Genomic DNA, 14,272 nt, shown 5'->3' with positions numbered 1-14,272 from the left:
AAAATGAAATCTTAGAAAAAAATCATCTTTTCTGTATGATCTGTATCATGGTTGATTAAGAGGAGTCAAGCAACAGTGACATACATACATCATTTAAAAGATGTTTATTAATCAAGACCTTTTAAATATACAATCTATAAAATTTTCTATATATTCTCACATAATTTAGAATAAACAGTAAAAATTTTGTAATCCTCGTGTCCTTTACAATTGAAAACTTTACAGATTGGGAGCTTCTTTTCTAATCCTCCTAATTTGATCCCAAGCTTTTGTAGTGACTCACTTCTGTTTAGGCTTTTTAGCACCTCTGGTACTAACCTTAGTAGTTTTAGCCTATCTGGTGTTCACAGAAGTCTCTACATTCCTGTGATCAGTGAACATAATTACTACTTAGGTTGTTAATAATTGTGATAAGCACAATTGACATAAACAAGTTTGAAAACAAAAACAGCAGCTCTTGGTAAGTGTAGCTTTAGAAAGCAGAATAAGCACGGTGGCTCTGGACAGTAGAGTCTTGCTCCACTTCATTGGCTACTTTGCTGAATCACAAGAAGCCGAGAAGCCATTCATTCTTTCCCCATATACTGATTAATGGCCTACTACCAAGTACTGTGCTGGTATTAGGGATGTTTATGTGAATATCTTGTCTCTGTTCTTTTTGAGCATAGTAGTATAAGAGTCAAAGGTTACAGTACAAGAGAAATCAGGTAGAATCAATAGTTGTTCCATTTTGGGGGCAGGTGTTTGGCTCAGCAGTTCAATGGCTCTTTGCCCACTCACATCCTTTATCAGAGAGCAGAACTCAAGTCTCAGATCCACCTTTCAGCTCTTCACTCTTGCCCTCACCTTCTATCCCTTGTATGCCTGGGATCCCATATGGGTGCCAGTTCATGTCCTGGCTGCTCCAGTTCCCATCCAACTCCCTGCTTGTGACCTGGGAAAACAGTCGAGGACAGCCCAAAGCCTTGGGATCCTGTACCCATGTGGGAGACCTGGAAGAAGCTTCTACCTACTGGCCTGGGATTGGCTCGCCTGCAGCTGTTGCAGCTACTTGGGTAGTGAACCAGTGGATGGAATTGGCCTGGGATCGGCTCGCCTCCAGCTGTTGCAGCTACTTGGGTAGTGAACCAGTGGATGGAAGACCTTTCCTCTCCCTCCATCTCTCCTCTTTGTAACTCTGCCTTCCCAATTAAAGTAAATAAATCTTTCTTTTAAAAAATTAAAAAGTTTAGAAGTTATTTAATCTTGATGAACATTTTATTAAAATTGCTGAGAAGGTTTGTTCATCTTGCCCATAACACAAATCCTGAGAATTCCTTGCTTTGAAACATAACTAAAAGGTTTATGTATTTATGTATGCATGTGAAAGACAGAGCTAGAGAGAGGAGAGACAAAAACTATGCTAGTTCATTCCCCAAATAAATGGCTGCAATGACTGGAGCTATATCAGGCTGATGCCACAAGCCAGGAGATTATTCCAGGTCTGTCATCTAAATGACAGGAGCTCAGCCGCTGGGACCATTTTCTGCCCTCTGAGACTGTTAGTGAGCAGCTGAATCAGAAGTGGAGCTGCTGGGAGAGGAGCCACAAGCCATATGGGGTGCCAACATGTGGTGGCTTTAATATGCTACTCCACAATGCCAGCCCAAGTTCATTTCTCATGTAAGCTAAAGAAACACTGTCTTAAGCTTGTCACTTAGGTCATCTCCTCGCTTGTTTGCTTAAATTTTATGCGGATCACTGTCTGCCAAAAATGAAAACTTAAGTAATTGTTTCTCATTTAACTAAAAGTTGAATTTAACATCAAATTTGGGTGTAACTGAGTATGTTTTGTCCTGATTGTCCTGTACCACAGCCTTTGCCTCCCTATACAAAATGGCACCTAATGTGGTTCTGCTGGGGATCTGGGCTGTAAATCCAGCCTGTTCTTGCACTTCCTGTTTGGGGTCTGCTGCTCTGTCTCTGCTCCTGGTCAAATCAAACAAATCAGCAGAGCAGGCAGTTCTTTGCCTGGATTCAGCTGCTGAGCTCCTGGTGAACTCCACTTCCCACCTGGTTGCTGGTGGAGCTCAGATTGCTGCTGGCTGGCTGTCATTGGGGTATCTGGTCACTGCAACACCACATGGTCATCTCCACTGCTTTCCAGCTCTATAGTCTTTTTTTTTAAAGATTTATTTTTATTATTTTTTATTGGAAAGGCGGATATACAGAGAGGAGAGCAAGAGAGGAAGATCTTCCATCCAATGATTCACTCCCCAAGTGAGCACAACGGTGGATGCTATGCCGATCCGAAGCCAGGAGCCTCTTCTGGGTCTCCCACGCGGGTGCAGGGTCCCAAAGCTTTGGGCCGGTCCTCGACTGCTTTCCCAGGCCACAGGCAGGGAGCTGGAAGAGAAGCAGGGCTGCCGGGATTAGAACCGGCGCCCATATGGGATCCCGGGCGTGCAAGGCGAGGACCTTAACCACTTGCGCCACCGCACCGGGCCCAGCTCTATAGTCTTTTAATGGGATTTTTTTTATCTCTGTTATCTCAAAAAACTTTCAAATTTATTGCTGGATGGTTTTTTGAGATTTGAGCTTTATCATCCACCCTTCTCATTCTGCTTCACCCACAGTTTATCTACCTTATTTTTTAAGGAATCGGATATATATTGTTTAGCTTAGTAGTTCATTTATCTATTGATTATATATAGTAGCATATATCAAAGCTATATCAAAGCATGCATTATTTTTATGAGGTTTTGGAGTTGTTTTCTCTTCCTTTTTCTGCCTAATAATCATAAAATTAAATAAGATTAAAATTAAAAATAATTAAAATTAATAATATGATTAATAATATTTTCTTTTTTCTTTTGCCAGTACAAATGTTCAGGTGTGTGATAGTCCTTTTCTTTGTACTCCAGAGGAAGCAAGATCATTTGTTGAATCGGTAAGTTTACGGGCACGTGCCCAGGCATCCCTTTGTCCTACAAATATCATGGGGAAATCCAGCAGAAATTCTGGTGATGAAAGGTGTCAGTTCCTTTAGGGAAGCATAAAATTAAGAACATTACTTTGAAATTTACTTTATCTTATTTAATGAATTTACAGCACAAGTTTGAAAGCTTTTGATTGAATTTTTAAGTATGTTTCTAAAAATGAATTAGCCATTAACTAGTTTCATATAATAATATGTTTGTTGATGTTTATACACGTTTGCACTCCTTGGTGTTTTCTATCATCCTTTGTGTAATGTGGGACTGGCTGTTGGAATAGATATATTTTTGGTTCAAAAAAAATGAAATCTATGACTTCTTTTTTTTTTTTTTTCATTTAGTTTAGTTGTCTTATAAGGTTTTCTTCTCCATCCTAAGAAGACAACCTTGGATTGTATGTGCCTCACTGATAATGGTGCACAGAGGCAACTAAATTAAAGATGAATTTGGAGAACACTAAAAGTAAATTTTACATTCTGAGAAGGACATTGCTAGCATGTTCAAGACGGACTTTATGCTTAAAATCCTTTCTTATAAATTAAGACGTTTAAGGAATTATGAGATAGAAACTACTGAATTTAGATCTTAAGGAACAAATAATATTTCTCAATGTTGTTCATTATGGCTGTTGTTGATATGTTGGATTTTATTTCTCATTAATTCATCAGCTTTTTTATTCCTCCCCATGATGTGGTAAAGATTTGGTGCTAGAAATGCATTGTATTAAAAATTTTGAAAAATTGTACATTTTATAGCTCTTATTTAGTTGGAGAAATAATGCATAAGTAAAATAGCGATGGTTTAAGGTGGTGGAGTGGGTTGCGAATAAATGCTACAGTGGAAAATGAGCAGACAAGAGATGATTAAGTAAGTGTCAGGAGTGGAATGGAGTGGTAGTTATCTAAAATAGTGGTCAGGGATTGCCTCATTAGGAAAAGGGCCGAGAGAAAAATCAAGGTCTGCAGAGGATAAGGCAGTGAGCCCAGTGAATGTCTGAAGGAAGAACAGTTCGCACCATGATCACATGAGGATGAGGAAGAGCAGTCCACACCACAGTCCCAACAGGATACCTGGCATGTGTAAAAAATATGAAGAAAAAAATGAAAAGAAGTCTGAATGGAGACAGATATTGAAAGACCCTGTGAAGATAAGTGTTTCTACCTGTGGTTAAGGTGGGGAACCATTGGAATATTCTGAGCAAGGGATAATTTAACCTGCTTTATCACTAGGGCACTTTGGTGAGAATGGGTTATAGGGAGGCATTATTTCATGTGTCTTTTGGACATCTATGTTTCGGCCTTTGAAAAAATACCTGTTTATATACTTTGTGCATTTCTTATCTGAACTGGTTGGTTGCTGTTATTGTTGTTGAGTTTCTTGAGCTCTTTCTAGATCCTCAACAGTAATTTGTAAGCTGAAGAACTGCCATTTAATTGCCCCCGTAGTGAGTTGGGTGGAGTCTTTGAGTCCAATTGGTTAACATGTTCTCATGAAGAAATTATCAACTTACAATGAAATCACTTTTCTTAAAAGCATTTTGGCTTGAGATTTCTTCTTTTTGCAACCATCCTGAAATGTCTGAATCAGAATTATTTAGTTGTATTTTTTTAGCCCTCTTCATTTTGTTTTATACTGAATATTGTACTGTATTCAAAATACTGTCTTTTGTCTTTTGTTTGCTCTGAATAACTTATAGACATTAGTGTCATTCATCAATCTCAGAATCAGATTTAATCAAGTTTTGGGGTTGTACAAAGGCAAATTACACAATCTGAAATTTGTTCAAGTTCTTACAATGTATGAGTCAATGGGTGTGATATGCACCTAACTAATATTATCTTGATTCTGATCTACAATTTTTAACTGAATCTGAAGTATGATCCAAGCAAGGGCAGATAGTAGTTGTTTTTATGTTTTAAATGAACTGATTGGATGAGAATTTAGATAATGGTAATTGCTTTTGTAAATACAGGAAGGAAATAACTAAACTTCTTATGTAATCTTACGTTGATCAGAACATGAGCTGGTGACCTAGTGCGTTGGTTAAGCTCACAGCAGTGGTAGAAAAACTCCCAAATGACTAAAGGTGTTTAAATCTAAGACACAGGTGTCCTCCCAGGAAGTTTCAGCAGCCTTGGTCTCATGTTGGTTTTGAGTCCTTAATGATGGATTTCCATTAAATAAAGTCTGAAATAACCTGGAACACACAAAGTGTAATGTAGTAGAGATGATGGTACAGGTGCATAGGATGCGGAAACAGCCAGTGTTTTGGATAAAAAGGTAAAATACTATAATATCCACAATGTTGTATGAAAATATGGATGGTTGTTTTACATTTGCTGTCAGGTCATCTTAACTGAGGAGTATAGAGCAGAGTATTCAGGAGACCGAGGCTCATCCTACTGGCTGTTAACCTCCATATGTAATCTATCTAAGGCATGCCTACATTTGTCAGCATTCCCCACATAGGCACTACACAGGCACAACAGGTGATCCAGGTGAATGAAGGGCTTGACGTGGCTCCATCACCATGATCATCTCACATGAATGAGGTATACTTATCATTCAATAACAGTAGTGCATTTCATTTTTTCTGGGGCTCACGATAAAACTGAATTCTAGAGACTAGCTTAGGGCTGTATACATAGTGTATCTGTGCTTTAATTTTAAAAATGCTAACGGCAGGGCCCGGCGCGGTGGCGCAAGTGGTTAAAGGTCCTCGCCTTGCACGCCCGGGATCCCATATGGGCGCCGGTTCTAATCCCGGCAGCCCCGCTTCCCTTCCAGCTCCCTGCCTGTGGCCCGGGAAAGCAGTTGAGGACGGCCCAAAGCTTTGGGACCCTGCACCCGCGTGGGAGACCCAGAAGAGGCTCCTGGCTTCGGATCGGCATAGTATCGGCCCGTTGCGCTCACTTGGGGAGTGAATCATCGGACGGAAGATCTTCCTCTCTGTCTCTCCTCTCTGTATATCCGCCTTTCCAATGAAAAAAATAATAAAAATAAATCTTTAAAAAAAAAATGCTAACGGCAAATAGTTACAAGTAGGAAAACTAATGACTGGAGGAGGGATTTTGTAGTTTGTTATGGAATAGGACTTGTAATGGCTATGCTCCTCAAATAGGTTCCTTTGGGCTTTGCTGCCATTGACTTAGAGTTATGTTGATAGCATCACAGTACCACATGCACATTGTAGGAGGTGGCAAGCCTAGCTCAGAACGAAGCTGAGGTAATAAGTCCTTCCTCAGTTTTCTTACAACAGAAACTTCCTGACAGTGATTCAAGCTTGAGGGGTGGTTTTAGGACACATTAGGGTTGTGTGCATGCATTTCTTTGTTCCATTTTTCATAAGAAAGTGTTGCACATGTCATTACATTTAAAATCAGGTAATCATTAAGCAGTGAAGAGTTTAGTATTTGCCTTTACTATGAACTCCGTGTTTTCTAATTCAGATATTCATATGGAAATTTTGTAATAATTACATTCAAATATTGTCATTATCTTTGAGTATTGGACTTACACATGATGCTTGTTTCCTTTGCTACAAAAGCTTAATACTTTCTGAGTGTGTTCTACCAATCAAGAAATATATTTTAAGAATAAATAAAACCTTATGGAAATTACTTTTGAAATAGTATGTAATAATAAATGTTTTAGAGTAACTTGCCTATTTTAAAAGTTTTTCTATTTTATTTATGTATATACAGTGAAGAAGTTTTGCATATTTCATGATACAGGTTTAGAAGCATAGCAGCACCTCCCAGGATTCACTCTCCTTGCCTGTCTCTTCCCCCTTTTTTCCCTCTAATTTTACAGTGACATATTTTCATTACATTTCACAATCATAAACTTAACACTCCAACAGGTAAGATAGTAACACAAAGCAAGTAGAAGAAAAACAAAATAAAACCTGCCGTTCCTCTGGAGTGCAGACAAAGGCTGTAAACAATATTAAGTTACATGATTTTCCTCTTGCATTTAGCAGGGGTTTTTTTGTGTGTGCTCTGTGTATTATCACCTATCATAGGAAACATGGTATTTGTCTTTTGGGTACTAGCTTATTTCACTAAGCGCAGTGGTTTCGAGTTGGATTCATTTAGTTGCAAAAGGCACAGTCTCATTCTTTTTGTGGCTTAGTAGTTTTCTATAATATATATAATGCCACATCTTTATGCAGCCATCAGTAGATTGGGAGTCTGGGTTGATTGCATGCCTTAACTATTATGAATGGAGCTTTTATAAACATGGGAGTACAGAAAACAGTCTAACATGCCGATTTCATTTAGTTTGAATAGTAATGTTTTTTAGGTTAGTGAGAAATTACTCATTTTTAAGTATTTATTTATGAGCATCACCAGTCATTTCCAATAGAGCAAAAAAAAAATTGTTTATATTGGGAAGGCAGGTTTACAGAGAGAAGGAGATAGAGAAAGGTCTTCTGTCCACTGTTCATTCCCCAAGTGGCCGCAATAAAGGTCAGCATACTGGGAAATAACAGATACATCTTTACAGCATACATCTTTACTCCCAAATAATAGCAGAATTTCCATTATTATTATTTTAATTGTACTTTTGCATTATGTTACTTTATTTTCTCCCTGTTCCCACATTTGTAATGTTATGACACATTTATACATCAGAAAGTTGAGACTGAAACAGTGAAATGAATGACTGTGCCATTGTGATAATAATGAGAGAGGGATCCAGGGAGAGGGGAAGGAGGAGGGAGGAATGATCCTTTATGTGTGTAAATCTGTATGGGGGGGGATAAGAAAGGAAGGGAGCAAGCAAGCAGCAAAGGAGGAAGGAAGGAAATTGGAGATAAGAAAAAAGGAGGAGAGGGGAGGACAGGATAGGAGAAGAGGAAGGGAAGGGGAAAAAAGGATGGAGAGGAAAGAAGGGTAACAATACAGCAGTCACGTTGCACAAAGATGCACTGTGGGGTAACTTGTTTTCATCTACTTGCTTTGCATAGAAAACCACATTCTGTAAACACAAGCAGAGACTAGTTATTTCATGTCTGGATATTTTGTATGATACAGTTTCTCCATGAAACACTCTGGTTTTCCTTTGTAAAGTGCAGGTTCAATTATTATTTATTAGATGAGAGACTGTTCTGCCTCACCATCGCACACACAGTGCATGATTAAATAATCTGTTTTAATGTGTCTCTTTTACCCCCCACCCTAAAGTAAGATCATTAACTCCTGGATGCCTTAGCTCAGGGCTCTAAAAATTTTGTGTAAAGTTGAATTAGAAGTGAAGTTTATTTTGTTACAAAACATGTGAAATCCATAATCCTTGCAATTCAGGGATCTTCAGTTCACAGCAAGTGCCCATTAAAAAAAAAAAAAACCTATACAGATGTTCAATTTTTCTGCCAAAATGAGTTTTATTTTAATTCGATTTTCCATGAACAACTTGAAGTACTCTCGTATAATTTTTATGGTTCAGGGTTGCTGTTGCAGCCAGATCGAAGTTTTATCATCCTTAAAAACAACCATGATTAAGCAGTTTTTCTTTTTCTTTCTTGTCTTGAAATCCTTGTAAACAGTTGAGGATGTTGTAAAAAGAAAACTTTTTATAGGGATCTTTTTTATTTACATTTTATATCATATACTGAGCAAAGAATATAAAATCTGATCAGAGTTTTTCTAAGAAGTTTGTGAACTGAGCGAGTGTGTTAGATTCTCTGAAGAAATCGAATGAATGGAATGTGTATACATATTTCCGTGATGATATTTGGTCAACAACAAGTGGCATCTGATGGTGACCCCATAAAACTAAAAATAGATTGGGAAACTTCCTGTTCCCTTCTGTCATAACTGTTAGCACAGTTGTAGCACAGTATATTACTCTTATGTAATAAGAGTAATATGGCTCTGGTGTGAACATACCTGTGCTGCTGGTCACATGAAGTATAGCGCATACAACCATGTACAGTCCAGAATGTGTGATAATGAAAATAAATGGCCATTATCACTTATTATATTCTTTAAAAATTTTTTTTATTGGAAAGTCAGATATACAGAGAGGAAGATCTTCCATCCTCTGATTCACTCCTCAAGCGACCGCAACAGTAAGAGCTGAGCTGATCTGAAGTCAGGACCCAGGAGCTTCTTCTGGGTCACCCATGCAGGTGCAGGGTCCCAAGGCTTTGGGACATCCTCTCCTGCTTTCTCAGGCCGCAGGCAGGGAGCTGGATGGGAAGTGGAACCACCAGGACATGAACCAGCACTCATATGGGATCCCAGCATGTACAAGGCAAGGACTTTAGCCGCTAGACTACTGCACAGGGCCCTACTATATTCTTTTTATAATTGCTTTAGGATGCACTTCTATTGGAGAAGAGAAAAAAATCATGTACAGTTAATTATAAAACCATATGTTGTGCTATTTGGCAGCAGACTCATATACCCTATGTTAACCAGCTCTAAGTTTTATCACTTTCTCTTGCACTTGATCTGATCTCTTGCTGGTTTGTTCAACTTCATGGCTCATATTCATTACAAAGTCCACTGCTGATGGTGCAAATAAAAGCCTGTATCAAGAGACTGAGTTGGAAGTTAAAGATGATTAAACAATACTTATTGAAGAGACCTGGGTGGAATTCCAGGCCCCAGCTTCAGCTTAGCACAGCCTCAGCCATGGCAACCATTTGGGAAGTGAACCAGTGGATGAATGATTTATTTCTGTTTCTCTCTCTCTCTCTCTCTCTCTCTCTCTTTGTTCTCTCTCTCGCTCCCCCATTTCTCTCTCACACACACACTTCCTATCTCTGTAACTGCCTTTCAAATAAATAAATACAACATTCTTTAAAAAAATCAAGAAGGACTTATACTAAATACTGAGAAATTCCTGATGGTATGTGTTATGATCTGGCTGGGAAAGTGTATTCCTCTGAGCACCATGACCATTAGTGCAAAGGCCAGCATTTTTTAACAATGTTGAAACAAAAAGCTGAACCTGACCTTCTTTAATTTAGAGCTACTTCTGGGTATTTAAACAGTTCAAGAATGATTACTCATTAGATAATATGAGCATGAGTGGTGAGTCTGAAAACCCTGACATGAAGACAACTGAAGAATTTTTGGAAATTCTAGATAAATGTATCATGAAAGAAAATTACTTGCCAAAGCACATCTTCACCGTGGAAGTAGATAATGACCCCTGAATGCTCCTGAGTGTGTATGTGTGTTTGTGTTTGTGTGTGTGTGTGTGTGTAATTGAGACAACAAAGTAATCACCGTAAGCCAAACTCCAGAAGTGAGATATATCAAACTCAAAAGCTTCTGCAGAGCAAAGGAAACAGTGGAATGAAGAGAACAGGAAAATTAGGAAAAACTTCCTGCAAGCGATGTCTCAGATAAAAGATTGATGTCTGTAAACATAAGGAATACAGAAAACCTTGCAACAATAAACTGTAGCTCAGAAATGGGCAAAGGATCTGAACAGGCAAAAAAACAAAAAAGAGAGAGAGAAATCCTAGGGTCTCAGGTAGTCTGGCTTGGTCAGGATACAAATCATAATCATGATGAGATACCAACACATTCCAGATGGAATCCTGTTATCGAAAAGACAGAACATTACACATGGCATCAAGCGTGCAGAGAACAGGGAACTGTTACACGTTATAGGTAGAAATGTAAAGGTGTGGAATGACTAGAAGAAATAGTGTGGGGAAACTTGAGAGACTGTTAATCCAGTTGCCATATGATCCAGCAATTCCACTGGTGCTCTCCTCAGACACCTGCTCTCATTCGTTTGCTAAAGCTGCCGTAGTGAATCAGCCAGTGTGTCCATCAAAACATGAATGGCCTGTGTACACAGTGGAATATTATTCAGCCATAAAATAGAAACGAAGTCTGTCATTTGCAGCAATATGGGTGGAACTGGCAGCCATTTTTAGTTGAAATAGGCCAGATGCTGAAAGACAAATACTCTGTTCTTCCCTTCATGTTGGAGCTAAAAAGAAAAACTCCATCTGAACATGGAATAGTAATTAATGGAGCAAGGAAGAAGTGAAAGGTTGATGGGAGTAAGTAAGTTTCTAGTGTTAGCATAATAGGTGAGTGCAGTTCACAATAACCAAGTATATGTGTTGTGAATAAATGAAGGAGCTTAGAGGCCCCAAACGTAGTTGACAGTGGAAACACCTGATTTGATCATTTCACACTGTATACAACTATTGACGTTTCACACTGTGCCCATCAAAATATGCAGTTACTGTTCACTGAAATTTATTTGGGGGCCAACATGTGACTTGGCAAGTTCAGCCACCATCTACAATGCTGCATCCGCTCTGGGTGCTGGTTTGATTCCTGGCTGTTCCGCTTCTGGTCTAACTCTGTTAATGTGCCTGGGGAAGCAGCAGAAGACGGCCCAAGTACTTAGGGACAACTATTGGGAGGTGGGGGTTATTTTAACAGGATGCACTATGGACATATTTCTGAAGAAGATGCTTCCCTTTCCTTCCCCGGCCGCCACTTCAAGAGAAGCCTGAGACAGAATGTGTTGCTATCACAGGAGCTTACAACTCCAGATAGGTCATTGCTCCCACGACCTTCCCTGTGGGAGGAGATAGGGAGGTGAAAGAAGCTCCAACTTAACACTTAACAAAGATCACAATGAAGATTTGAATATTGCTAAAATTTAAATTTTTGTTCTTGTGTAGTCATTGTTCCTGACCATGAACAGGGAGGGCCTGGCCTCAGGTCAGGTCTTACTTCTCCAAGGGTCATGCTTTGTCTTGTGTCTAGTCACATACCTCAAGACAGGACAAGCAGGGAAAGGGACTGAACTTTACAGAATTAACAGAAAACAGGCCCATATTCTAGACCGTGTTCCAGCTATCCGAGACCTTGGGATTCCTTGCTCAGGAAACTTCTAGCCTGTGTGTGGAAATGCAGTGATGTGTCTCCTCGGATCTGTGCTCCCGACTTGTTTTTTAAAACACCTGAATAAAGATATTGTTCTTGATTAGAGGGAAAAAAAATCCTGTTTCTCAGAAAAAGACTTTTATATAGGCTTCTCTGCTTTGGATTATGGATTGAATGTGTTCCTAGAATCTTGACCAGCCCTCAAACATAAAAAATTCGTGTGTGTTTATTTTCACTTAATTTAGGAGCTAAAGAGAAAGACCATCCATCCACTGATTGAATCCCTCATAGACCACAACAGCCAGGGCTGGCCGTGCCAGCAACCCAGAACTCAATCACCCATACGAGTGGTTTGGGACCAAGTATGGAGTCAAAGCTGTAACTCAAACCCAGACATTTCCGTATCGGGTTGGCAGCATTCCAGCTGATCTCTTAACACTGCACCAAAAGCTCATTCCAGGAGAGTTAACATTTTATATACCATACCCCTTCATGAGTGTTAACTACCATGTACACATACGTACGCATATGTGTGGGTATGATTGTTATTCTTAGGACCTCAACCATGGAAGCAGCTGAAGTTCTCTTTCCATATTGTCAGCTACCAGACCTTCAGTAGTTCTCATTCAGGTGTGCTTTGTAAAATTTGACTCTATTTTGTTTATCAGAAAAAATGAGAAATACCAGTGAAAGAAATACTTACTTTCAGGTTAGGAAACAGCTGTATATAAAATTTGTCTTATTTCTGTCAAGAAAAAAAAAAGCATTTTTGAGGCATTTGCAAATAAATATTCATTATAATGGTTTCTCTGTTTTTGCAGAAATTATCATCTTCACGGAATAAAGAAAATAGTGAAGAAGGTATAGTATAATCTGAATCTTGGAACAGTGTGATTTGTAAATTCCCTAGTTTATAGAAGTGAAAACAAAAATTAAGTAACTTAAAAGTTATTAAAACTAAGTAAAATGTTTTAAAAGTCATTTTGAAAAAATTTTCACAAAATTTTTAAAAAGGACAGTGAAAAAATTATGTCTATTTCTAAAAATGAATAGTAACGTACTTATTACTTTAAGACTAGGAAGTGGTTAATTATGCAGTAACCTTTTTGTGTGTGTGTGGAACAGACTCAACCCTGTTCAGATAACTTTAAAAACGACTCCAAATATATGATTCTGGGAGATTTTGTTTTCTCTTAAATGAGTTAAATGAGTCAGTTTAACCACAGGCTTTAAAACAAATATACCAAGGTGAAAAATAAGTCCATTTGTCTTGTTGCCATTATCTGAAGCTCTTTTGAGAAGAAAGTGAAAATGTTCTGTGGTCAAAATTTAAAAATAAAAAAAAATTTTACTTATCATTTTTTTTCAAAAGATTGCAAAGTTTTGACCAAAAGGTCAAGATTTTAATGTGAAATATTTGAAGAATATGCATCTTGCAATTTGAAGACGCATGGAGATCCATTTACTGTGAGTCAGCTTGTAATACGTGTAGAAAAGAGAAAATCCATAGACATGTTTTCAAGGAAGAACACACTGTATTCCTTTCATGGTTTGCTACCACTGTTTCTTTAAAGGAACAGCCTGTTGTAAATATTTGACTGGCAATCAAATTTTACAATACCAAGTTTTTCTAGATCTGTAGGTTGGCATCTCACTGCTGTATTGTTCATTACAGAACAAAATAAAGTGAGAAGACTCCAGAATTTTTAATGTAATTTTGCATAACGCTTAAACAAATGACAAAGCTTGATAGTGCAAAGGAAAAATAGCTGTAGGTGGAGAAATGTGATGTACTAAGCTAGTGTCTTTTTTTTTTAATCTGCCTAAGTGCTCCCCAGAAGCCTCGATTAAATTGTTGTTACCCTTCCCTTCCTCTCTCCCCCTTCTTCACCTCTTCCTTGTCACTCTTTTCCCCCTATTTGAAATGCAGAGCAAATATGGCACTTCCTTGGCAAGTGAGTGATTTCTTTGAACTTCTGCCATCAAGATTTTCATCTCTGCGGACTCCAAGGCTTCATATCAGTGCTACAAGTATTTGCTGACTTCCTCTTGAATCTTTTTTTCTCACAAAATTTTTAACATACATAATATGTAAATAAATAAAAATTGAAACTTTTGAAGTAGTGTCCTTTGGATATGTGTTTATAGGAAAGTTGGGCTTGATTTCATAGTCTAAAAGTTGTAAGTGTCGAATTTTGACCAGTTCTCATTTCTATACCTGAAGAAACCTCATGATTTATTAGCTTTTTTTCTTTTAGTGAAAAAAAGGAAACATTAAAACTTTCAATAAATAATGTAACTTATCCAGTAGGACCGAGCCAGTTTAAAAAACATCATGAAAGCATGACAATGAGTCCTACCCAGTTAAAAACAGCTGAAACTCCGTGGCTTGTAGGTCTCAGTGGCCCTCCACCAGAAGTT

General features: G+C 38.3%; 1 protein-coding gene across 3 annotated transcripts in view; it reads left to right on the top strand.

Moving 5' to 3' along the window:
* PPA2 (inorganic pyrophosphatase 2) overlaps positions 1 to 13,967 on the top strand; it is an 89,473-nt gene extending 75,506 nt beyond the window's left edge. For 2 of the 3 annotated variants that reach the window (XM_040967453.1, XM_040967454.1), the window contains exons 10-12: positions 2,860 to 2,929; positions 12,673 to 12,712; positions 13,782 to 13,967. In XM_040967453.1, coding sequence (XP_040823387.1) covers positions 2,860 to 2,929; positions 12,673 to 12,712; positions 13,782 to 13,810 — 139 coding nt within the window. In that variant the 3' untranslated portion in view covers positions 13,811 to 13,967. The remainder of the gene's footprint in view (positions 1 to 2,859; positions 2,930 to 12,672; positions 12,713 to 13,781) is intronic. The other variant, XM_040967455.1, reaches the window with a different exon arrangement.
* The last annotated feature ends 305 nt before the right edge of the window (positions 13,968 to 14,272 follow it).

The sequence above is a fragment of the Ochotona curzoniae genome, unplaced genomic scaffold, assembly GCF_017591425.1.
Source record: "Ochotona curzoniae isolate NIBS_2020 unplaced genomic scaffold, NIBS_Ocur_1.0 scaffold_4506, whole genome shotgun sequence".
Lineage (NCBI taxonomy): Eukaryota > Metazoa > Chordata > Mammalia > Lagomorpha > Ochotonidae > Ochotona > Ochotona curzoniae.
This window is presented reverse-complemented; position numbering and strand designations above follow the sequence as displayed.